Source organism: Anolis carolinensis, chromosome 3 (assembly GCF_035594765.1).
Source record: "Anolis carolinensis isolate JA03-04 chromosome 3, rAnoCar3.1.pri, whole genome shotgun sequence".
NCBI classification, from domain to species: Eukaryota; Metazoa; Chordata; class Lepidosauria; order Squamata; family Dactyloidae; genus Anolis; species Anolis carolinensis.
In genome coordinates, this window is record NC_085843.1 from 211,427,376 (window position 1) to 211,453,295 (window position 25,920).

Below are 25,920 nucleotides of genomic sequence, written 5' to 3' on the forward strand. Positions count from 1 at the left end.
TGAAATGGGTTATCTGACATATTATTCCAGTTCAAACCAGATAATGTGGAATTTTATACAGCTGTGTGGATGAGGCCCAGGACTATACCTCCTGATCATGGACTTTGCCTATGCTCTCTCATTTGTTCCACTGGACTGTTTTCTTTATTCTTAGAAAGTATATACCAGAGGTTCGCACGCTTCAGTATATACAATCAGATCTCCGTATCCACGGATTCTGCATACACAATAATCTATGGCTTGAAAAACAATCCAAACAGTATTCCTAAAGGGAAACCTTGATTTGGCTGTTTTATATAATACATAATTTGCAACACAATTCTATATTATGAGACTTGAGATTCCACACATTTTCATATCCATGGGGGTTTCTTGAACAAACTTCAGTCGATACCAAGAGTTCACTGTACTTACAATTCTATGAAATTGGATCATGGCCTTTGCCTACTCTCTTGCATCTGTTCCACTGCACCACCTTTAAAAATATTTAATTACGTCTAGACATCACATCATTCCTTTCTTACAACAGCTCCATGGATTCTCTGTTTGTTTCCAGGCACATTTGACGGTACTAGTTACAACCAAAAGATCCTTACATGGCTTGGGTCTAGTTTATCTAGAGGATCATATTTTTTCACATGAACGTACCCAGGTTTCTGGATCTTCAGAGGAGACCTTTTCTCCATAACAACATCCTGATAGGTATGTCTGATAGCAAAACAGGAGAAGGCCTTCTCATTTTTTCCCATATTCTAGAATTCCTTTCATGTGGCGCATCTCTCTCCTGACCTTCAGGAAAAAACCTCAAGATATGGCTTTAGGCCCAGGCTTTTGACAAGTAATTGGAGTAGTGCAATATCTAACTATGGAACGGTGTGATTGACAAATGGAACGGTCCTGGATTATGTTTTGGATGGTGTGATTTTAATTATTGGTTTAATTGTAATTGTTTATTTGATATATGTGTGTGTGGCATAAAATTGCTGCCTGTTGTAAGGCTGCCTTGAGTCCCCTCCAGGGCTGAGAACGGCGAGATATAAATATGGTAAATAATAATAATAGTAAAGCTACACTGTAGAAATAATGCAGTTTGATACCACTTTAACCAGCATGTCTCATTCCTATGAGCCTATGAGCTCATGGAAGTTGTAATTTTACAAGGTCTTTAGCTTTGTCTGACAAAGAGTGCACCAAACTACTTCCATGATTCCATGGCACTGAGCCAAGGCAATTAAAGTGGTGTCAAACTGCATTAATTTTACAATATAGATGCACTCCTAGAGAGGCTAGATTTTTTGTTTTTGTTTAGATGGCCCTTTAGGAATTGACTGGTTATGGGAAAAGGGTAAGTGCTTTGTTGTCTGTATTTTTTACATTTTAATGGCCATGTTCTTAAATTGCTTTCAATTATACATTCACTCTTGAATGTCTTTAGTGATGTGAGTTTTAATCTGCATCTATTTTTAAATATCTATAAACTATCTTGAATCCCAGGATTGGGAAAGGTGTTATAAAAACAATTTTTTAAAATGATATTTTACTAGCTGCAAAGAGATTCCTGGGGAATCTTGTTCTCATGGCTCACTTGCTTTTTACTGATCGTCCATTATGTTGATCAGAGATTTTTTGAACATTATTTTTCAATAATTAGGAGGAAATCCATATTTAAAAGTAAGTAGACAATGACATATATTCTTTTGAGTTGTGAAAAATGTAGTTCATAGTGGGTGGAGGTGGGTTAACAGGATTTCTGATTATTATACGTTTAAGGTTCTTTCTATTCATTTCTCGTCTTTCTCAGATGGCGGTTTTATTATTGACACAGGGCTCTTATTAGTTCTAATGTTTTTATTCCATGAACCGCACAGAGTTTTCTGTGCCCAAAGTGGCTAAAATATTTGAAATAAAATACAAAATTAAATGAATTGTTAATATAATATGTAATATTAATGTGTTTTGAGGGGAGTGTTGTAGTTACAAACTGCAAACATGTAGTTACAAACTGTGGCAATTCACATAAAAATAAATCAACTTTCTCTCTAGCTATTCACACAGACATTATTATTATTATTATTATTATTATTATCATTATTATTAGTCTCCTACATTTTCTTAAGATTGTTTTCATGTGTATGATGATATACACTTTCATAGCTGCTTGCAATTGTTTTGCATGAGATGCATGAAAGCCCTCTTTGAGTCTTTTTTGTAGCCGCTTTGAGTCTCTTGTAGAGAGAGAAAATGGGGTAATAATAATAATAATAATAATAATAATAATAATAATAATAATAATTTTTCTTTCAGTCCTTGCCACAAAGGTACAATAAGCCTTATCCTTCAAAGGTGACCCTGAGAAAATATCCCCATAAATCAAGCCAGCAACAAAACTTAATTAGCAGAATGGACACAGGAGTTTAACAGTTTATGGTATACTACAATTATCACCATTATACCATTTTCCCAATACAAACCAATGCATTCTTTTGACCTCCCATTCTACTGTTGCAAGAATAACAATTGCTATCACCTAGGGCCCTTCCCCACAGTCCTATATCCCAGAATATTAAGGCAGAAAATCCCACAATATCCGCTTTGAACTGGGTTAACTGAGTCCACATTGCCATATATTCCAGTTCAAAGCAGATAATGTGGGATTTTATTCAGCTGTGTGGAAGGGGCTCCTCTTATCCTTAAATGTTCTAATGAGGTAATTTCATTATTATGCTTAACGCAGAATTAGTTGAGAGGGGTACAGCTACGGAGAAGGCAAAATGAGGGCATTGTCCATAAAATAAGAATTTTTCCTTCAGTCCCCAAAATTTCTAGCATTGTAGTAACCTCAGCTAAGGATTTAGAAATACATTTTACCAAAAGCTTCCAAAAAGGGGGTGGATAGGCAAAATTACCTAGGGAAGCTGAATATGAAGAAGATAAAAGGTCGAAGTGTGAATGATTTCTGATGACTCATTCTCCACAATGTCAGAAAGTTGCAGATTGAAGGAAACATTTATATGAAGAGGAAGAATTTTCATTTGGGGGCCAAAGCCCTTGATTTATTCAAGATTGCATTTCCTATTTTTGAACCAATTATACACATTCTATGTAGGATCTTCTTGGGATTTTATGCCAATATTTATCTGTTTTTTGAACGCATTGAATGTTTATTCCATTGTTTATTGGAATCTGCCCTGAGTCCCTTTGGGGAGATAGGGCAGAACAGAAATAAAGATGATGATGATGATGATTATTATTATTATTATTCCCAAAGGCAACTTTTACAGGATTGTACTATCCAGAATCCTTGGACGGCTCTTTTTCTGGGGTTGGGGAAGTTGAATGGAATTGCTGGAAACCTCCAAGAGTGGCCATTCATTTAATAGGTCACAATGAGATACACTGAAGGTATCCATACTGTACTTTTCTCATATTTTGATACCAGTACATGTCCAACAGGAAATTCAAAATTGTAATTTGAGAAGGAAGAGCTCCGAAGTCTTTGCAGACAAGTACTAGATCGCTATAGTGAAGAATTCCAAGCTTCACAACAAACAAAATCCTAGCATTCCTTAGAATAGAGCCATGGAACTGAATTGAATTATCATTGAATTTATCATTTAAAAAAAACTTCTTTAAAAAAAGAAATGAATTCAAGCCATTTTCTACATCGTTTTTCTTTGAAGATACGTTTATTTGTATCTTTGTCAACGACGGTCGCCTACCTCTCCTTTAAGCAGAGGTAGATGCTGTCAAGGTAATCAAAGCATGAGCCAAGAGGAGCTGCTTGTTTGCAAACCCGACATCTGTGCGTGTAGATATACAATAAGAACAATATCTGTTGCAGAGAGTAACTCTTTCGTAAGTGAACATTTAGACACATGTAATGATTAGCCTGGGAGAGCTGTGCTTTAACAAATCCAAAGTGAATTGGGGGAAGGAGCACAAAAGCATTTCTTTTATCTCCTTCCCTTTTCTTCATAAATGAAAGACACAGCTTATAAATGGAAACACGGCTCTTTGTCTCGCAAGCGTTTGTATAACCTTGGCGCAGTACCTGTATTCGATGTTTAACACTATCCACGAAATGTAATAGCAGGCCAATCATGTAAACCGGTTATACAGTAAGAAGGTGACTTTTGAGAAATTGTCACACAACCCTATCGATCTCAGCAGCTGTCTATCCTGAAAATACTCCCTCTTATACTTTACAGCCCTCTAGGCTTATTCAATGCAGTAAAAAATATTTAGTAAAGGGAAACAGGAAACCTTATAGACTCTACAAATTGATATCTGACATGTCAATTGCCTCTCTTCTTCAGATACAGTTATGATTAAGACCCTCTCTACAAATGCTAATAACAAACAACAGGAAAGATTTAAAATGCTGTACCATCTTTTAAAAAATTGCCAACAACTAACCTGAGCAATTTCAGAGACCACCACCTGGAAATGTTCTCCTTGATTATGCCAAATTTGCGACGTGTCAGTCTGGTTATTCCCTAATCATCATATCAAACTCCAAAGGTTCAGCAAACCCCAGGTTGGTTTACAGTTCTCTTGGTTAAACTTTAACTGGCCCTATCTCTCTGCACCATGCAGCCCTTTGACCAGATAGCTAGGTCATTGCAGCTCACTCTCTGTCTGCCCAAGTTACATATGTTTACAAAATGTGAAAGGCAAAAGTAAACAGTGGGCCCGAATAAAATGTGCATGAGGTGTGAAGGATATCATTTAGAAATTGGTCCACTAGATTTGCTTTGAAAATACTGTTTGAAATACGAAATTTTAACCCAAACTAATTCTTCGTATCACTCAACTGAGCAAGGCACCAGATATTGACTTCAGAACTTCTGGATGTTCTAATTCTTAAAAGTGCTTTCCAAGGAATATCTGTATGATGTCTACATGTTTTTTTAATGTAATTCTTTTTAGCATTCAATTTGCTTATTTATTTCTAGCCAGATACCAATATTTCCACATTACTCAGCAAGAGTCTGAAATATAGACAAAAGTATACAGTCTTGGGAAAGAAATGAATGGATCTCACTAGGACAGTGGTTCTCAGCCTGTGAGTCCCCAGATGTTTTGGCTAACAACTCCCAAAAATCCCAGCCAGTTTACCAGCTGTTAGGACTTCTGGGAGGTGAAGGACGAAACATTTGGGGACCCACACATTGAGAACCAGTGCACTAGAAAAAAAATAATGTATTTCCATATATTCGTGGTCACATTATGGTCTTCACTCTGTGGACATTGTTTTTGTTTATTCATTCAGTCGCTTCTGACTCTTCGTGACCTCATGCACCAGCCCACGCCAAAGCTTCCTGTCAGTCATTGCCATCCCCAGTTCCTTCAAGGTTAAGCCAGTCCCTTCAAGGATACCAACCTTCCATCTAGCCCTTAGTCGGCCTCTCTTCCTTTTTCCTTCCTTTTCCCCCAGCATCATGATCTTTTCCAAGCTTTCCTGTCTTCTCATTATGTGGCCAAAGTGTTTTATCTTTCCCTCTAATATTCTTCCCTCCAGTGAGCAATCGGGCATTATTTCCTGGAGGATGGACTGGTTGGATCTTCTTGCAGTCCAAGGCACTCTCAGGATTTTCCTCCAACACTACAGTTTAACAGCGTCTATCTTCCTTCGTTCAGTCTTCCTTATGGTCCAGCAGTCGAATCCATAGGCTACTATGGGGAATACCTTTGCTTTAACTATGTGGACCTTTGTTGCCAGTGTGATGTTTCTGCTCTTCATTATTTTATTGAAGTTGGCCATTGCTCTCCTCCCATGAAGTAGACGTCTTCTGATTTCCTGGCTTCAGTCTGCATCTGCAGTGATTTTTGCTCCTAGAAATATAAAGTCTGTCACTGCCTCCACCTTTTCTCCCTCTATTTGCCAATTATCAATCAATCTGGTTGCCATAATCTTCGTTTTCTTGATGTTTAACTGCAACCCAGCTTTTGCACTTTCTTCTTTCACCTTGGTGATAAGGTTCCTCAGCTCCTCCTCACTTTCAGCCATCAGAGTTTTATCATCTGCATATCTAAGGTTGCTAATGTTTCTTCCAGCAATTTTAACTCCAGCCTTGGATTTGTCAAGCCCCGCACGTTGCATGATGTGTTCTGCATACAAGTTGAATAGGTAGGGTGAAAGTATACAGCCCTGCCTTACTCCTTTCCCAATCTTGAAGCAGTCTGTTGTTCCATGGTCTCTGGACATATCATCTGCAAAAACCATATCACTGAATTTTTCCATTTCTCATTAGTAGGGCTCTTCCTCCATTATTTTGCTTGAGCAAAAACTATATCAGAAACCATGCCATGTATAAAAACATAGAAAATAAATGTTGGAAATGCAAAAAACAAGAAGGGTCATATTTCCATATTTGGTGGTCGTGTCCAGAAATGAAATTGTACTGGAAATCAATACATGAGGAAACACAGAAAATACTACAAAAATCATTTCCAATGAAGCCAGAAATTTATTTACTTGGACTGACGGAGAATACAATAAAATTGAATCAGAACGAGGACAAAATACTTACTTATGCAGCGACAGCTGCAAGAATAACCTTTGCTAAGCACTGGAAACAAAAAGACATCCCAACAAAACAGCAATGGCTGGAGAAACTGAATGATATATACGATATGGATAAACTAACATATTTAATGAAAGTAAACAGAGGAAATACAATAAATTGAACAGATTGGGAAAAATATGAAGAATAGAAGAAAAAGCTAAAGGAAAAGTAAGCAGAAGGAGAATCCGAGAACTGTTATTACAGAAATAGTCCAGTTTATGAAAAGGGAAAGAAGATGAAAAGAAATTAAAGCCACAAAGAATAGAAAGCGGAAGGACAAATTATAGCATTTTAATTATGTCCCCCCCTTTTTTTTCTCCCTTCTCCCAACTTTCACCTTTCCCATTATTTTTAATGTATGTGCACAAAAGAAAATTGGAATAAAAATTTAAATTAAAAAAAAGAAAAAAAACCATGCCACTATTTTGTATCTTTCACAACGTGCTGAACCTAGTGTTGTTTCAAAGCATAGCATGATGAGGGGAGGGGGAGAAAAGCAATCATGATGTGCCACAGAAAAAAATTAGTATTCGTAGGAAATTCCATATAGTGACTGCCTCTTTTTTAAAAAAAAGAAAAAAGAAAAATATCAGACATTGTCTCAGGATGTTTTTGGAGAATGTTGAACTCAGTTTTAAAAGTTGATTGTCTTTGCTCAAGAAGAATGCCACAAAACACACAATCATATCCAAACCATAAAGTTGCGCATTTGCATCATATAATTATTATTCAAGAAACAACTAGACAACTGGAATGAGAATCAAAGACAGTTACAGGTAACATGATTTTTAAAAAGGTATTTAGAAAAACAAAGAGAAATCATTAAAAAGATAAAACAGTCCAAAAAATACAGATTGAGGTTTTCCTTGTTACAATTCTTAGGATTTCCCCCCAATGTTTGGAAAAGCTATATTTGCAGATACATAGTCAATAGAGGGAAAAGGGGATAGTTGCACATCCAGCACACACTTGGTGCTTCACCACTGTCAGAAATGTAATGGGGGAAAGGGAAGACCCCAGGCCCTGTGGATTGACTTACACCAGCAGTTCTCAACCTGTGAGTCCCAAGATGTTTTGGCCTTCAACTCCCAGAAGTCCTAACAGCTAGTAAACTGGCTGAGATTTCTGGGAGTTGTAAGCCAAAACACCTGGGGACCCACAGGTAGAGAACCACTGACTTACACAAAACCCTTGGAAAAAGCAGATGTGAGAGAGGAAGGTTAACTGCATCTGGCTGCTACAGACTCAAGAAATGTTGGAAAGCTCCTGCTGTGTAGCCAGTCCATGCCGCTTCCTTCATTCATGACCCGTTTCCAGCTTTATGCCTTAATACTGTATCTCTGAAGTATTCTCTTTTAGTGGGTTCTAGGGCAGATTATTCACTCAGCTTCCAGTCCCCAAGGACACCTGCCTTCAGGTCAGCAGTAAGTACGCAAGTAGATTGCAACAGAAATGCTGTTTATTAACTAAGAAGAGAACAAAACACCTCTAGAATCAAAATATAAAAATGTAGAATGGGAACTACTTCAACTAATTCATGAATGTACCAGAGTGGGACACTACGCTGTTCTGTTGCTGTCCTCTTGAAGGCTCAAAGTTTATAAGACAAGGTCCAAGTTACTTTGCTTGTACTTTTAAAATTAGAAAGGCACACATTAGTCACATGAGAAAATAGATGCAAATAGAAATCCAGTTTTTTTCGCATTGTTTGGGTGCAACGTGCTGGGAAGATGGGTTTGAAGTACAGTACATCTATAATTGTTGGAATATCCAGTTCTAGAATGAATACTTCGTTTACAAATCACTTTCCTGCCCACCACGGCCTTCAAAGTAATGCATATTAAAAACACAATATAAAAACTGAACAGTAGCAACACTAACAGACTAAAATAACTTTAAGAGCCATAGAGCTGATGAAATAACTTAAATCCATCCTCATCGAGCTCAGCATGGCTGGATGCAAGTTGGCATCTCTCTGGAGAGAGTTTTATAACTGAGGTGTTGCTACAGGAAGAGTTTGGTTTTTTGTGATCTCCAGTTAATTGCATTGAAGATCTTAAATTTGAAGCAAGGCATGTACAAAAAGAGATGGTATTTCAGATGTCTTGACCCCAAATTGTTTACTTACTGATTTCAATAGGAAACAACTATATTTATGGATGGATGGAAGAAAGGAAGGAGAATGCAATAGCCGATCTTATGAACTAGCTTCAAATGAGCCAAAGGAAATACTAAACTGTATCCAGTCCCTTGATTTTCATGATCATTAGTGTCAATAAGCAAGTTTATTTTTATTTTGTGTCAAAAGCATTGCATAAATAAATACGTATAAAACTAATAAAATAAAGGGAGCACAAGCAAATAATTAGTTTTAGACCAAAAAACTATTGGGTGCTGTTCTGAGTTAAATTGTTGTAATATATACTAGTGGTTTTATTTTGTATTGGACTGTGTGTTTATTTTGTTTGTTTTAGGCACCTTGTGCCATATGTAAGCTACCCCGAGTCCCTTTGGGGAGATGGAGGAAGGGTACAAAAATAAAGTTGGAGGATTCTTCTAGGTCAGTGGTTCTCAACCTGTGGGTCCCCAGGTGTTTTGGCCTAAACCTCCCAGAAATCCCAGCCAGTTTACCAGCTGTTAGGATTTCTGGGAGTTGAGGGCCAAAACATCTGGGGACCCACAGGTTGAGAACCACTGTTCTAGGTAGTGCCATTTTTGCCAGGTTGTCTTTTGATCTGCCCACTCCACTTCTGGGTCTGTTCAGGGACTTCCAAGTTGCCCATTCTTGGTTTGCCCCTGGAGGCAAACCCTGGTGAGGCAGCATCCATTTGGAATTGCATGATTTTGCTACCCACAGGGATATTCTTGCTGTTGCTGGAGGAACATTTAGAGGAATGGTGGTTCTCATGAAACTTTTCTTTGACTTAAGTATACTGGGAGAAGGCTGATAGCCACACAGTGTGTGGCTTTCACAATGTTCAATCTTATTTCTCTCGCAATTGGCAGCAACTTCCCATCACCCATCGGGGGGGGGGGGGGTGAATGCCAGCTAGCTTATAGGGTCTGTCAACAGGTGTAGATTTAAGACGTCCTGTGATTGTTCTACATGTATCATTCAGTGCTATATTCACCTGCTTCTTGTGCGCAGATTTATGCCAGACGGGGCAGGCATACTCAGCAGTTGAGTAACACAAAGCCAGAGCTGAGGTTCTTATTAATTTTGGGTCTACAAATGAAATACATACTGCTTCATAATGTTATACTTAGATCGGTTTCACTTTTTTCACTGAATTTAAATAATTGAACAAGGTAAATCCATGAAAATGTCTGTTAAGTTCAGACTTTTCAGTATTTCTAATTATGATCTGAATAGGGATAGTAAATAGATCGGTATCTTTTGAATTTTCAGAAGCTGAACATAATTTCTATTATTTATCACTAGATATTTACAGATTAGAAACATCTCAAGGCAAGACACATAAAGTGTAAGAGAATTGAAAAATATTTCTTATTAAATAGTTTGCAACTTCAAATATATTGGCCAAAATTCACTAAGACAGTTATAAACCCCCTTCGTTATGTAGCCATGTAATATTTCCCAGAACTCTCCCATTATCAGGCAGCAACTGCTGTGTACAACAGGGATCTGTTCTTCTGTCCTTTGGAAATTATCTGACTCATGTTTTCACCCCATTCTGTGAGCAATCCCAAGACTGTTAGAAGTGAAGTATCTGTTGCAATTTTCCTTTCACTTGTTGAAAGGGGTGGAGTCATCAGTCAATTGCTTCTTGATTGATAGGAGAACAAATCCCTGTCATTTGCAATGGTTGCTACCCAGGCTTCGGGGACTTTTATGGTTCCTACACATTTCTTGAATCAGCCTGCAGAAGAGAAGGTTGAGAGGAAACATGAGGTCTCTTCCAACTCTATGACTCTATGATTCTAGTAAATATGTAGGGACTATGAATAAAAACAAGTTACAAATATAACATTCTAGGTTCCATATTCATAACTGCCCAAGTGAATTCCAGCCCTAATTGTAGACATAAATCATGTTTGTATACACAAATAGACACACACATATGGCTGCCTTTAGTTAATTCATTTCAGAGAAATAAACATTTTGTATGTGTAGGAAAGTAATATAATGGAAAATCAAAGTAAGCAAAATCTATTCTTGTCTTAAGATAAAATACATCTACAGTCTTTTTTCATGTCTCTTGTTGTGGTTTGTAAAGAGGTCATTGTATTAAATGATGAACAGGATAAACTATTGTATTAAATGGAGAACAGGTGTTAATGAATTCATCCCTACAATAAAATGACTTTCCAGATGAGGGCTTCACGAAGATAGGATTGTGGAGTTCATGGAATAGTGCTTTAAATATTCACTAGTTCTAATGGCCAAGCTCATAGTAACACCAATGGGTTTTGTATAACCATTTATTCAGCACTGGTTGTGTGATTTTGATTGTTGTTTTTAATAATTCATGTTTTAACTGTTTGGTTTTAATTATAATTGTTTATTGTTTATATGGCATCAAATCTCTGCCTGTTGTAAGGCCGCCTTGAGTCCCCTCCAGGATGAGAAAGGCGGGATATAAATATGGCAAATAATAAATAAATAAATAAATAAATAATATATGTACTCTGCCTGGGATTAGCTATTGCATTTTGGTCCCTGATTTCAGTGAGCAGAAAAGTCAAGCTTTCCTTATTCCATTTCTTGCATGAAATAATTAATAACTTTATTTTCCTTTTCTCCTTAGAAAATATGTTTTCTCCTTAGAGAATTTCTTCTTGTGAGACCTACAGTTTTTCAATGGTTTTTACTCCCTTTGGTTGGTATGTATTTGCTTAAAAGAATTTGTATTTTTGTACACACAAATTATTCCACAAAATATTTGGGCAGAAAACAGTATATTAAAAAGAATTGTGCAGTGTGTAAAGACTAATTTCTTTGCCCAGATGCATTTTTCAAAAAGAACTTAAAAGTGTGAAAATCTCATAATAATTAATATGGTGAGAAACCCTATCTCATAAAAAATAATAAAAAATGTGAATATACTTTACATCTTAGATAGTCTTGCTCTCACTTTACTATGCATAGGGTAACTGGGTGGCTTCATACTGGGTGAGTTCATGCAGTCATTGCATCATCAAGCAGTCTTCTCTACCTTTGCGCTATTCCTGAACATAACCATACCAGATCAATAAGTCATAATGTTCCAACAAAAAGTTTTTACCATTAATCCCATTTAATGTAGTGACTTCAATGGGGGAGTCCTAAGCTTGATCTAAATAATCCACAGCTTTGCCTAACTCCAAATGGTGGGTTATAAGTGTGGGAGATAATGCATTTATCATTCTTCCAATTAGTTTATTTTTAGACTATGGAAATTGTGTGTAAGTACCAACTCCCTAAGCCAGAGGCCCTTCAAATGTTTTAAACAGAGGGCTGGTTCACAGTCTCTCAGACTCTTGGGGGGTTGGACTATAGTTTGAAAAAAAAACACAAAGGAATTCCTATGCACACTGCACATATCTTATTTGTAGTGCAAAAAAACATGAAATAATAGTACAATAGTACAATATTCAAAATGAATATTGTATTATGACTGGTTCATTTTCATGATCAACATACACTTATCAGTATTTCAATGGGAAGTCTGGATCTTATTTTGGCTAATAAGATAGTCAAGTTAATTAGGATTGTTGTTATTCTTGTTGTGCACCTTCAAGTCATTTCAGGCTGTTGGAAATTACAACCTTCTTCAAGCCTCCTCTAGTAATTTGTTTATTTGCAATCCTGTTGCTTATTTTTTGTATGTATGTTCTAGTATGCAGCTTTCTTTCCTTGTTCTATGATTTTTCCTAAGAAGCTATGGGAGACGCTGCAGACCACATGATTCGCTTTGGGATGAGCACAGAGCACAGACTTCTTTAGACTTTGGGACTGCTCAGATCACAGACTTGCAAACACTTACCTGTTTTTTTTTTGTAAGAGAGATGTCTTGTCTCTTGAGTGCATAATATAAAAAAAGTTGTTTTATGGGAGAGTAGATATATTTTGGAGCACTAAAAACACTTCTGGGGGCCCTGGTGGCACAGTGCATTAAAGTGCTGAGCTGCTGAACTTGCGGACCAAAAGGTGCCAGGTTCAAATCCCTGGAGCAGCATGAGCGCCCGCTGTTAGCCCCAGCTCCTGCCAACTTAGCAGTTTGAAAACATGCAAATGTGAGTAGATCAATAGGTACCTCTCCAGTGGGAAGGTAACGGCGCTCCATGCAGTCATGCCGGCCACATGACCTTGGAGGTGTCTACGGACAACGCCGGTTCTTCGGCTTAGAAATGGAGATGAGCACCAACGCCCAGAGTTGGTCACGACTGGACTTAATGTCAGGGGAAAACCTTTACCTTAACCTTTAAAAACACTTCTGAAAAACTGCTATTTTTATGTACTATTTTTATTTTTTATCCCAGCAGTTAGCCCTAGCTTCTGCCTACCTTGCAGTTCAAAAGCATGTAATGTGAGTAAATAGGTACTGCCTTGACAGGGAGGTAAAAGGGCACCTCATGCAGACAAGCTGGCAATGATGGGAGAAAATCTCTGGACACAAGGCTTCTCGGCATGGAAAAATGGAACAAGATAACCTCCCCACGGCCAGGGTTGAGCATTGCCTCCAGATGCCAGAAATGGAAAGGGGAAGGCCTTCACTTTATTCTGTGTATTGTATGTCTTTGTTACTATGTAAAAATACATGTTTCATTATATATGTAAACTGTAATCCATTCTAAGTCCCTGTGGGGAGATAAAGCGGAATATAAATAAAGATTTATTATTATTATTATTATTATTATTATTATTATTATTATTATTATTATTTTCTCTGTTTCCTAACAGATCAGAGACAATAGGTTGTTCAGTCTAACAACTGAACCCAATGGCAATAAATACATTTGGTTGTATAGTACTTGAGAAAATACTACTTACGGTAAATGGGTTTTTTGGCTCTTCTCTAAAAGCTTTAATGCATTAGCACTACAGAATTCTCAGCAAACTGCAAATCCTATGATTTCATAGGTTAGAGGCATAGCTGATAAAGTGGCATCAAACAGCTATACTTGTGCAATGTAAATACCCACACACACTAGAAGTGGTTCTTTCATCATGGATTCTCTCCCTTCTTCCCTATAGACTTTTAAAGTTCAGGCCTAATGCTTGAGATTGTCAGAAGCTGGAAAACATTATAGAGATAAGAGATAATAATTTTTCATATCAGTTATCAAATAGTTGAATCATCCAGGCTGAAGCACGTCTCTCCTTTTTGAAAATGGAATATTATAATAGGAGACACATGAGAAATCATGCTGAAATACATTTGTCAGCACTCAGGAATGCTCATTGTACATTCTGCTTTTAAAGAAGCTCTCGTGGGTATTTTAAGCAGTCTTACCCTGAAGTCAAGTCAAATGGTTGCTTTGGTGGCAAGTGCTAGGCTCTGCTTTCATCTCTTTCTCTGCTTTTGTAAAAGAAATATCTTTGCCTTCTCCATTTGGTACAAAAACATCAGGACTGACTCTTAAGACTCTTGTCAGACACTTATATGAAACAGATGATAGTGTGATTATAATGGCAGGTTTCTATTCTTTGATTCATTGTTACAAGTTTTATTGCATGAGAGAGGAACATGATTTAGAGATACATGAGAGTCTCACTTATCCAACATAAATGGGCTGGCAGAACGTTGGATAAGCGAAAATGTTGGATAATAAGGAGGGATTAAGGAAAAACCTGTTGAACATCAAATTACATTATGGTTTTACAAATTAAGCACCAAAACATCATGTTTGAAATTGAAAACACCTGGAAGATCAGAGTTGGGAACACACTGATATACTGTAGATTCTACTGATATACTGTAGAATCCCACATTGAGCATAGAGGAATGGCAACATTGGAAAACCAAAGTTTGCTAAACACTGATATTGGTCAACTGTCTCCAGAATCTCACCTGGAGCTGGTGGTCTGTGTTGGGAAGGCTTGGCTTCTGTCTTCCAGCCTAGCAGAATGGGGCTGGACTGGACAGCCTCTTAAGAAAAAAAGGCCAGAAGTGCAAGTTGCTGTAAGGCTGTCAGAGGTAAAAGCGGGAGGAAGAGGAGGAGGAGGAAGAGGGAGTGTGTGGGGGGTGAAAAAGGGAGAAGGGAGAGGGAGAGAGGATCTGGAGCAAAGTGAGTGTGTGCAGGAAGCCCAGCCCGTTGCCTTGGCTTCTCTCCCCTCCATTCCTTCCTTCGAATCATGAGCTCTTTTCTCGCACTGATTTGGGAACTAGGTTGAGCTGGAAAGACGTCTCCGAGGCTCTGCATGCACCAAGAACAGAGAGAGGAGAGCCATTGCGTTTCCTTTTTTCCCTCCTCTCTCCCTTGCATACAAATGGCCCCCAATGGGAAGATTCACCTCCCTTCCCTCCAGAGATGTGCTTTCCTCCCCCTCCCCGTTTTTTTTTTTTTTTTTTGCATGGGACTCTCGCCATGCATTGAATGAAGGCAAAGGGTGCAATGTTTCCAATCCGCCACAAGATGACGTCGGATAATACGGAGTGTCGGTTAAATGGAGGTTGGATAAGCGAGACTCTACTGTACCTCTTTTATCTGTCTGTGCTTGGAAAAAATGGGAATGAGTATACTGTTTTGCTATATTGTTGCTATTACCAATAAACTGCCACAAAACAAATAATGCATGTGATAGTGACAAAAACGACAAGGTCCCAACATCTGTGCAAGATTCCCCTTAATGTTAACAGTATTCAAATAGGTTTCTCTGCTAGTCTGCTTTAACATAAAAAAGCATAAGAGAATCCAGTAGCATCTTTGAGACTAACTTTTAGCATAAACTGTCATGGACTCCATTGCATCTGATGAACTGGACATAAAACCTTATGCAAGAATAAACCATAGAATCATAGAGTTGAAAGAGACCACAAGGTGCTTCAATTCCAACCACCTGCCATGCAGGAAAAGCACAATTTAAGCAATCCTAACAGACGGCCATCCAGTGGGTTTAAAAATCAGCAATGCAAGAGATTCTAACCCTAATACTCAAAGACAGCATATTCTACTGCCAAAGAGCTCTTACCATCAGGAAGTTCTTCGTAATATTTAGGTGGAATCTCTTTTCCTGCAATTTGAATCCATTGCTTCTTGCCTTAAACAAGTGGTTCTCAACCTGGGGTCCCCAGATGTTTTTGGCCTACAACTCCCAAAAATCCCAGCCAGTTTACCAGTTGTTAGGATTTCTGGGAGTTGAAGGCCATAAACATCTGGGGACCCCAGGTTGAGAACCACTAATCTAGTCAATAAGGGTATTGCGGTGGCTTGATATAGTCCTATATATCTAGGGCAGCAGAAAACATGGTGCATCCCCTTCAGTATGACATCCTTTCAAATATTTGAACATGGCTACCATGTCTTCATCTGAAAGGTACTACTGGTGTTTTTATACCTTTTAATGGTAACAGAGCAACCCTAGCTCTTGTGGACAATGGGACAAGAAGCTCAGGAGCAGAAGGATCTGAGGTCTGCAGCCAGAGGCTGAACCTTGGGCTGCTTTGCCACTGGTCCTTGCCTTCTCCATGGAGAAAAATCCCAATGCATGCCCAGCAGCCATAGAGAGATTGGCTGGAATTCACTAGTACAGTTATCCAAACACAACCCAGAGTTAGACATGTATAACTGGTTCATACTCATGATCATATGTTCCAAATTTAGGGGTTTCATAGGGACTGTGAAAGTTCCCCAATCCCCGCTTACTGGGCAGCATCCACTGGATAGATGGGGTCTATTCCTTTGTCAATTGTAAAGTAGCTGAGTGATGTTCCTACCCCATTGTTCATGGGAGAAATTATGAGTGAGTTGCTTCTTGACTGACAGGAGAACAAACTCCACCAATGACAGTGGCTGCTGCCTAGTAAATACCTCATCACATTTGTTGCTAGAATTGCCATGGAACATGGTGAATCCAGTGAAGCCTAGCAGAGGGCGGGGGGGAGGCATTGCTCCATGCCCTGCATGGATCAGCTCCTCCCTTAATCCATCTCATGGGGGGAAGCATCCACTGTCTGGCTTCCCCTGTTGATCCTAATGCGACACGGGAAGCCTTCAGTGTTGCCGCTGTGGTGCTGTACACCGGTTCCTCTCCAGTTTTGCCATGGAGCCCTGCGAGAATTAGATGCACGTCATGAGGTGGGTACCAGCGGGCTCAATAGCCAAACTGGAGAGGAACCAGTGTATGCCACCGAATCTGGCGCATCTGATGAGGGCATGAGAAAGTAGGCCAGGAGTCACTGTTTAGCAATGGAGGCAAGGTAGCTAGGCATTTGTAACTGATTTAGTGAATTCCAATAGGAGAAAAAAGGTGTTGATACATGGGGCCATTGACTTCAGGTGCGGAATCATGTGATCTTTCCTATTTAAAACAAATTGCCAATGCAAACAAAATGAGGACATTATTGAAAAATCTAGGCTAGAGCTTTTTCCCTGGATGAGCTTATACTATAAATATAGAACCCCTCCCTGGGTACATTTAGGAATGCAGTGCTCTGCTTTAAGTGATGCAATCCCAACAGAGCTCTATTTATTTATTATAGCTAGAATTCAGTAAAGCATTTATAACCACTATAGTTCCAGATCTATGTGGTGTCTCCTGGCCCAACACCTCCACAATCCCACTTACTGAGTAGCAGCCACTGCAGCTTAGATAGTTCTGTTTCCTATCAACTGGGAAGCAGCTGACAGATATTCCTAACGCATTCTATGAGTGATCTCCAGTATGACAGATAGAAACAGAACCCCTATTGCAATTCCCTCTTGTACTGGAAATCACTCAGAGAGATAGGAATGTTAATCAACTGAATTCCGATTGACAGTGAACAGCCCCTGTTGCTCGCAATGGCTGCTGTACAATAAATGAAGATTCCACAGTCTTTATGTATCACCAAGAGATCTGGATTGTGAATACAAACCAGTTATAAATGCATAGCTCTGGTCACTGCTTCTTAAACTGCGTGTCTCAATCACAAATGGGGTACCTTTAGCTCAATCTTGGGATCCAAAAAAAGGCAACCCTAAAAGTTTTTTGAATGTCACCTAGGGCTATTTTAGACATTTACAGTATTTTCTGTGCAGTGTTTACAGTGGACTCTGCAGAGGATGTTTCAGCTGTACTTCATAAAAAAGAGAATCAGCCTTGCAAATACTGATTTGTTATAAGTAAATGTTTGATTTTTATACTTATATTATATACCTATATACCTGGGGTCATGTAAAAAAAATTCAGGCCAAAAGGCATCCCAAGTGGAAATGTTTAAGAAGCCCTGTTCTATGTTATACATTCATAACTGTCAGTTTTATTCCTGATCTAATGTTTCAGTTCAGCTTTTCCTTCAAGAAACTCAAAATGTCATGCAATGTTCCTTTCCCATTTTCAAAAACTCCACCATGTTGGCTTCTACCATCTCAGTACTCCGAAGCTGCAAAAGGTTTTTGAAATCCATCTAGGAAGCCAAAACATTGTTTCACTTCACAGTAATTCAATCCTGAGAATGTTTTCTTTTTGTTGTTGTTGACCAATGTTATAAACGAGAATAAAATTACATCACTTTTCTAAAAATATGCTTGGGGACTGAAAGCAATCCATTGGTTTCAGTTTTCGTTAAGAAAAATGTGAGTAGGTCAAAACTTGACCTGTTAGAATGGCCACCAAATACTGCAAAGTAGAATAGAAAAAAAGAAGAGAAAAATAGAAATATGTTCCTAATAAAAATAAACACAAGGAACATCATATTCGGATTCTCACATTTGAAACACAAAGAACTAAGAACAATTTAGCAAATGACTTTTTCTCTAAACACAGATTATTTTACTGTGGGAAACACTTGACTGGCCATTATGCATGAAGAATTGATGTGTCAGTAAACTGACTGAAAAACAGCAATATATTGAAAATGCACAGAAGAACAACCAACTGGTGAGGAATATATCTTGAAACTGAACAATCCCTTAAGCATGTGGAATTGGATTCAGGTTATGGGGGTGTTATGTACACCATCTGTTATAACAACATCTGTTATAGAACTCCAACATGCCGTTGACAACGTAGTCTGTGCACATTCAGAAGAAGACCTACAAGCCACTCTAAACACCTTTGCAGAAGCAAACAAAAAGCTCAGCCTCTCATTGAACATCAAGAAAATCAAAGTGCTCTTCCATTGGTACCAACCAATCCCTCTGCAAGGCCAGAAATACAGCTTAATGGTGTAAATTAGACAATGTTGACGATTTCCCCTACCTTGGCAGCCACTTCTCCACAAAAGTCAGCATTGGCACTGAAATACAACACCGTCTAAGCTCTGCGAGTGCAGCATTCTTCCAAATGAAGCAGAGAGTGTTTGAGGATAAGAACATCCATAGAGATACCAAGGTGCTTGTTAATAAAGTCATTGTCCTCCCAACCCTGCTAAACGCCTGCGAAACATGGACGGTCTACAGATGTCACACTCAATTCCTGGAGCGATTCCATCAGCGTTACCTCCGAAAAATCCTGAAAATCTCTTGGGAAGACAGGCGGACAAATGTCAGCATGCTGGAAGAAGCAAAGACCACCAGCATTGAAGTGATGCTCCTATGCCATCAATTCCACTGGACTGGCCACATTGTCCAAATGCCCGATCACCGTCTCCCAAAGCACTTACTCTACCCCCAACTCAAGAATGGAAAACGGAATGTTGGTGGGCAGGAAAAGAGATTTGAAGACGGGCTTAAAACCAACCTTCAAAACTGTGGCATAGACACTGAGAACTGGGAAGCCCTGGCCCTTGAACACTCTAACTGGAGGCCATCTGTGACCAGCAGTGCTGTGGAATTTGAAGAGGGACAAATAGAGGACAAAAGGGAGAAACGTGCAAAGAGGAAGGCGCGTCAAGCCAACCCTGACCGGGACTGCCTTTTGTCTGGAAACGGATGTCTTCACTGTGGGAGTACATGCATATCAAGAATAGGTCTCTTCAGCCAACTACGGACTCACCCCTAAGACACTGCAATTGGAGGACCATCATCCTCAGTCTACAAGGGATCGCCTAAATAAGTAAGTAGGTATGTACACATGTATGTCAAAATATTTCAACTTGTTTCTTTCATTTTAAAATACACGAGATATAAACCAAGAAATGACCTTTCTATCAGACTGTGACACTGCACAAAATCACTTTACAATTTACAGATTAGGACAGTGTAATAATTTGCATCTTTCTGTATACCATTACATGTTGATTTAACTTCATACCTATGTGGGCCTGTGGCCTGATTATTGTACTCCAATAATGCATTTGAATAATTGGTTTGAAATCTATGGAAGTTCATGCTAAAATAAATAATTTAATCTTTAAATTGCTACAAGTGTTCAGCTTTCTCTATTCTATTCCACTACCTGTGGTCAGCATTACTGTTGAAATAATTTTTGAATAAGTCCATATTTCCTTGGCAGGTTCAATAGGTTGTGCAGTGCATTTCCAAACATGTTTACCCAGAACACATGAAATTCATTCTGGGCCCCATCTACATTGATCACTTAAATGTAGTTTCTAACTGATATTGAAAAAAGTGGTTTCACTGTGCAGATAATTACATAGGAAATCCTGGAACTGGTTTGACTCCAGGATGATGATTACCCAAACCACAGAACACTGATGCGCATTAAGGGTTTGCTTTCGTGAGCTCATGTGGGTGTTTGTTAGCTGGTCACCTCAGTTGGAAGTAGCTTTGAACTGTATTCAATTGTCATTGTAGATGGAGCTATGTAGTTTTGTGTTGAAATATTCATTAATATAATGATGGGTTCCATGAAATTGTTATGGACGAATAAAACCTGTCTGGTAGATCAAAATTTTAATAACTTTATTAAGGTCTAAGTGTAAATAACTAGACATCAGAGGGCTATGAATGTATGACCTCTTTCCAAATTTGGGTTATAAATTGTGGGAAGTAATTAATCTTAATGTGTGTGAGAGAGGGGGGGGGAGGGAGAGAGAATGATGAATGCAATGGCTACACCAGGAGAATTAACACAAGTTCCCAAAAGCCATTTAGGGACCAGTGTACAAACACTTTAGTTCTTTTTACTTTATCTGTTCTGAGTTTTCACTCTTTTATCTTTTTTTTCTCTTGCCGGATCCAGCGAATCTCCTGTGTGTCAAGATTTGTGCTATCTCATTTGGAGCCTGCCAGGGTCCACAGTTCAGCTGCGGTTCGAGTCAGAGACCAAACGTGAGGAGATCATCCCAGAAACAAAATTAAAATTATTTATAGATATAACAGGGCAGAGATTGGAAAAGTTTATTTTGGGACTACATAGCTCTAGAATCCCCTGGCTAGCCTAGCTAATGGCCATGCAAACTGATGGATTTCTTAGAACTTTAATCCAAAAAATATGTAAAACACTTGCCTTGTTCAGGGCTAAAGCTTGTATAAGTGTTCACTTACCAAGTCTCCCGCAATTCAATGGGTTTGCTCACTAAGGATTAGCAATGACTTCCGGGTGTGGCAGCATGGCGGCTGGTCGAGCGCTCTGAGAGCTCTTGGGCGCTAGCCTCTTCAAAGGTCAATTTTGGGGGTAGAGTACACCCCATCTCCTGGACGGATCGAGTGCCGGAGATAGCTAAACCATCCTAGCCCTCAGCCAAGAGACCCAAAGGGACGCTCTCCCTCAAGGAGTGCGTCCGAGCGGTCCGGCGAGGGAGGTGGTAGCAGACCAGAAGAAGTGCAGAGGGTATAAAGGATCCCTGTACAGCCGCCAGCCGCACTTCCAAATACTAGAAAATTAAAAAAAAAGAACGTACGAACGCAAGAGAGAGGATCTAAGCACAGAGTTGTGAGACCTGGTGGCGGATGGGAACAAAGAAGGAATAAGAATAAGAAGAACGAGAAACAAGGTAACCTCTCCTTTTCTAAGAGAGACAGATAGATAAAAGCAAAATTAAAATCAAAGAAAGAGGAGGAGGGCGAGGAATGAGACGCGGACTCATGCCGAAGAAAGAGAATAATATTGGAAATTGTGTTTTTTGGAAATACTGTAACTGAACTAGAATTGTTAAACGCTGGAAGCTCACTCACTCAGAAATTGGAAACGCGCCAGGTTCCATCGGCTGGAAGAGAGTGGGAGGCGGAGGATCGACCTTGGGGCAAGATTGTTTGGTCTAGCCGGACGATTGCGTCAGCGAACTGATTCCCGGATGAAGGTGAGGGCGGAAGTGACCCAGCGGAAGGAGTAGCGGAAGGAGTTGCAGAGAGGGGAGACAAGAAGGGCCCCTGACAACACACCATAGAGTCTGGAAGGTTAGAGTCGAAAGAGGAATGGCGGGGGCGGTGGTGTGACAGAAGAGTACATGGGTAAAAGAGGAGGAGAAGAGAGTCAGACACAGCAGCGGAGACTGAGGAATCGAGAGGAGACGAGAGGAGAGCGGAGGAAGGAAGAAGGAGGGGTCGAACGTGGAAAGTAACGAGGAAGAGAAGTAGACGGAGAGACAGGAGACGCAGGAGGAGTGGAGAGGAAGTGAAAGAAGACGTGACGAGGACGAGAAGCAGACGTGCGACGGTGAGAGGCGAGGAGGGCGCGAAGCAAGACGTGAACCGGGCGGGCTGCGGAGAGAACGAAGAAGAGAAGCAGGGCAGCGGTGAGAGGGACGAGAAATAAAGAACGAGGACGAGAAGCAGACGAACGGCAGAGAGAGGAAAAAGACGAGGACTTAAACCATATTGAGTTACGGTAGGGGGAGAGTGGAACTAAGGGCCATAGTAAAAGAAGTGATCTAAGGACCAGAGGGGGTTAAAAGATATATATGTAAACTGAGATCCTGGGAACGCTGAAGGGTACTTGATAAGGGGTAAAAGAAAATATAAGGGGAAGTAAGAAGGGAAAGAGAAGGTACGAAGAGAAAAGGGAGGGGAAGACAAGGTGCAGGACCAGTAAGAAGCCTCTTATGAATTGCGAAAGATGCCAATAGATCAATAGAGACATACGGGGAAAAGAGTTAAGTGCACCATCCCCCCATAATAGACTAGGATAAAATCAAATGGTAATGTTATGAACTAAGATTAATGTTTTATATTTGAACTTACCCCATTAATTGTAGAGGAATCCACAGTAAGTAAAGCCGGAATAAAAACTACTGAAGATGACTACCCCAAGGGCGAAGACAGAAGACAAGAGAACCACAGCAAGAAAGGGATCAATCTCGGAGGAGGTGAACCTTAAAGATATTTTGAAGGAACTCCAGGGAATTGCTGAGAACCAAAAAACATTTCAGGACCAACTGACTACACTGAAAAAAGACTTAGCAGAAGAATTCACAGAAATCAAAAAGGAAATGAAAGGCTTGCAGGAAGATATTAAGGGCATGAAAGAAGATAACCAAAAATTAGGAAAAGCACAAGGAAACCTTAAAACAAAACTAGAAAAACTAGAAGTGAAAAGCGCAAAACTAGAAGAAAGGCAAGAAAGATTAGAAAGGAGAGAATTGGAATTCCAAGTGAGAATAAGAAACATAGTAGAAGAACCAGGAGAGAATGTGAAGCAAATAGTAACCCAGATTTTAGCAGATTTGCTACAAACACAGGACGAAGAAATGGAAGAGAACATAGAAAGAGCCTTCAGAGTAACAACGAATTTTTCAAAGAAAAATAATGTAGCGAGAGATGTGGTGGTCCATTTTGAAAGAAGAAAGATCAGAGAAGAAGTACTGAGATTAAGCAAAAAGAATACCATCAGATTTAAAGGATTAAAGGTAACAATCCTCAGGGAATACCCGACTAGTACAATGCAGAAAAGGAGGAAATATCTCTTCCTTACGGAGGAACTAAAAAAGAGGCACATTAGGTTTAGGTGGGAAAGAAGAGAAGGAATCATGGCCACTTATAAACAAGAACAACATTGGATAACAACAGAGGACAAGGCGAAAGACTTCTACAAACTATTGATGAAAGAAAAAACCAAACCAAACCCAAATATCAGCCCCTCGGAAGAAGAACTTGAGAGAGATAAGAAAAGAGCCAGAGCCATCTCCCCGGAAAACCACTCTATTAAACCCGTCGTACATCTCCCAAACTTGATAGATCTAGAGGAAAAAGAATCAAAAGAAGACTAAGAAAATAATATGGAAATAAAATGCCACTCAAACAACATCAATGGACTAAATTCCCCTAATAAAAGAAGCAGATTATTTAATTATTTAAAGAAGTCGCGATTTGATTTAATAGCTTTACAAGAAACACACATCTGCCATAGACACGGTGAACTGTTATCCCATAAGGGTCTGGGGGCTGTATTCTCATCGACAGCCAAAGAGAAAAAAAAGGGGGTGGTGCTGTATATAAATGAGAAGCTGAACCCGGAATTGGCATTCAAGGATGAGGATGGAAGATGGGTGGGTGCAAAGATCAGGACAGACAATCAGACAATTCTAATCTGCAATATATATGCTCCGAATGGTCCAAAAACATCATTCCTAGAAAATCTAAAAAAGAAAATAGAGGAACAAGAATTTGACGATCTAATAATACTGGGGGACTTTAACGGAATAATTGACCCTGAGATAGATAAAAAGGGAAGTTGTATAGGTAAAGAGAAGAGGGTAGAAACACGGTCAGGCTTATTACCTAAGAAATTTGTGAAGGCATTAGTAGACTGGGAATTAAAAGATGTGTGGAGGATTCACCATGGTGAACAAAAGGACTTCACTTATTTTTCTAACAGACACAACACATGGACGAGAATAGACATGGTCTGGATGACCTCGCTACTAAGCCTCAAAGTGACAAAAATAAACATCTTGCCCCGGTACATCTCAGACCACTGCCCAATAGAATTTACAATTAATAAGAAACAAAGAAATTATAACTGGAGATTAAATGCCAATCTTATTAAAACAGAAGGAGATATTTTAAGAAATAAAAAAATCCTCCAGGAATACTTTGAAATAAACAACACTGCGGAGGTACCCCCACAAACAATTTGGGACGCGAGTAAAGCATTTATGCGCGGACATTTCATTCAACAAAACGCCAAGAAAAACAAAATCAAGAATAAAATTAGATCTAATTTAAAGGAAGAAATTAAACAAAATGAAACCAAATTAAAACAGGACCCGACTAATGGCAAAGTAAAACAGGAATTGGAAATGCTGAAGAAACAATTGACCTCGATAGATTTAGAAGAGATGGCTAATAAGTTAAAATTTCTGAAACAGCAGTACTTTCAAAACGCCAACAAACCAGGAAAATGGTTAGCCTGGCAAATCAGAAAGAAAAAAAGGATAGGACAATAACAGAAATAAATTCAGATGGGAAGAGATATACAACAGAACCCGAGATAGCGGCCCATTTTAACAAATTCTACGGTAAGCTATACGCCAAAGACAACATCAAAAAGGACAAGGTAGGGGAATTTCTTAGTAACCAAAAATTACCTAAAATAACAGAAAAACAGAGGGAATTACTAAATAAGGAAATAACGGAAATAGAAATCCAAAAAGCAATTAACAACATGAAGAGTGACAGGGCACCAGGCCCTGATGGTCTAAATGGGCTATACTACAAGACGTTCGCGGAAGAACTGATCCCATTCTTAAAGAAAATCATGAACGAAATTTTAGATAATAAAAAGGTGCCAGATTCATGGCGCTATGCTACAATAACAGTTATCCCAAAGGAAGGGCAAGATTTAAGTTTAGTGAAGAATTATAGACCCATATCTCTGTTAAATTCGGATTACAAAATTTTTTCAAATATACTAGCAGAAAGATTGAAGGAGTTTTTGACCGATTGGATAGGGGAGGATCAAACGGGTTTCCTGCCCAGAAGACATATGAGAGATAACGTGAGGGAAATCATAAACATAATTGAATATTATGAGGGTACAAAAAAGGAGGAATTGGCACTTTTAGCGATAGACATGGAAAAAGCTTTCGACAATCTAAATTGGGACCTGATTAAATTGTTGATAAAGGAATTGGACATGGGGTACAAATTTACTAGCGCGATTAGTCAAATTTACGATCAACAAGAAGCAAAAATAAAAATAAACTCTTTGGAATCTAAGAACTTTAAAATTCAGAAAGGAACGAGACAGGGATGTCCTCTGTCCCCTCTCTTATTTATCTTTGCAATAGAACTGTTACTAAACAATATTAGAAATGATCCCCAATTAAAAGGAGCAAGTATTAGAAAGCATAAGTATAAAATTAGAGCATTCGCCGACGATTTGATATGTGTAATAGAAGAACCAATAAAAACAATAAATTGC

At 39.0% G+C, this 25,920-nt stretch overlaps 2 protein-coding genes across 3 annotated transcripts in view; one reads left to right on the forward strand and one right to left on the reverse strand.

The window, feature by feature from the left end:
- The window catches only part of a1cf (APOBEC1 complementation factor), a 51,482-nt gene extending 46,969 nt beyond the window's left edge, over nucleotides 1-4,513 (reverse strand). For both annotated transcript variants that reach the window (XM_008116306.3, XM_003224374.4), the window contains exon 1: nucleotides 4,417-4,513. The gene's annotated coding sequence lies outside the window, so the exon portion shown is untranslated. The remainder of the gene's footprint in view (nucleotides 1-4,416) is intronic.
- A 16,637-nt stretch (nucleotides 4,514-21,150) lies between these two features.
- Nucleotides 21,151-24,187, forward strand: LOC134297743 (coiled-coil domain-containing protein 39-like). The gene is made up of 2 exons (XM_062976202.1): nucleotides 21,151-22,386; nucleotides 22,754-24,187. Exon 2 carries the CDS (start codon nucleotides 22,796-22,798, stop codon nucleotides 23,762-23,764), a length of 969 nt encoding a protein of 322 aa, XP_062832272.1. The 5' UTR covers nucleotides 21,151-22,386; nucleotides 22,754-22,795; the 3' UTR covers nucleotides 23,765-24,187.
- Nucleotides 24,188-25,920: the final 1,733 nt, after the last annotated feature.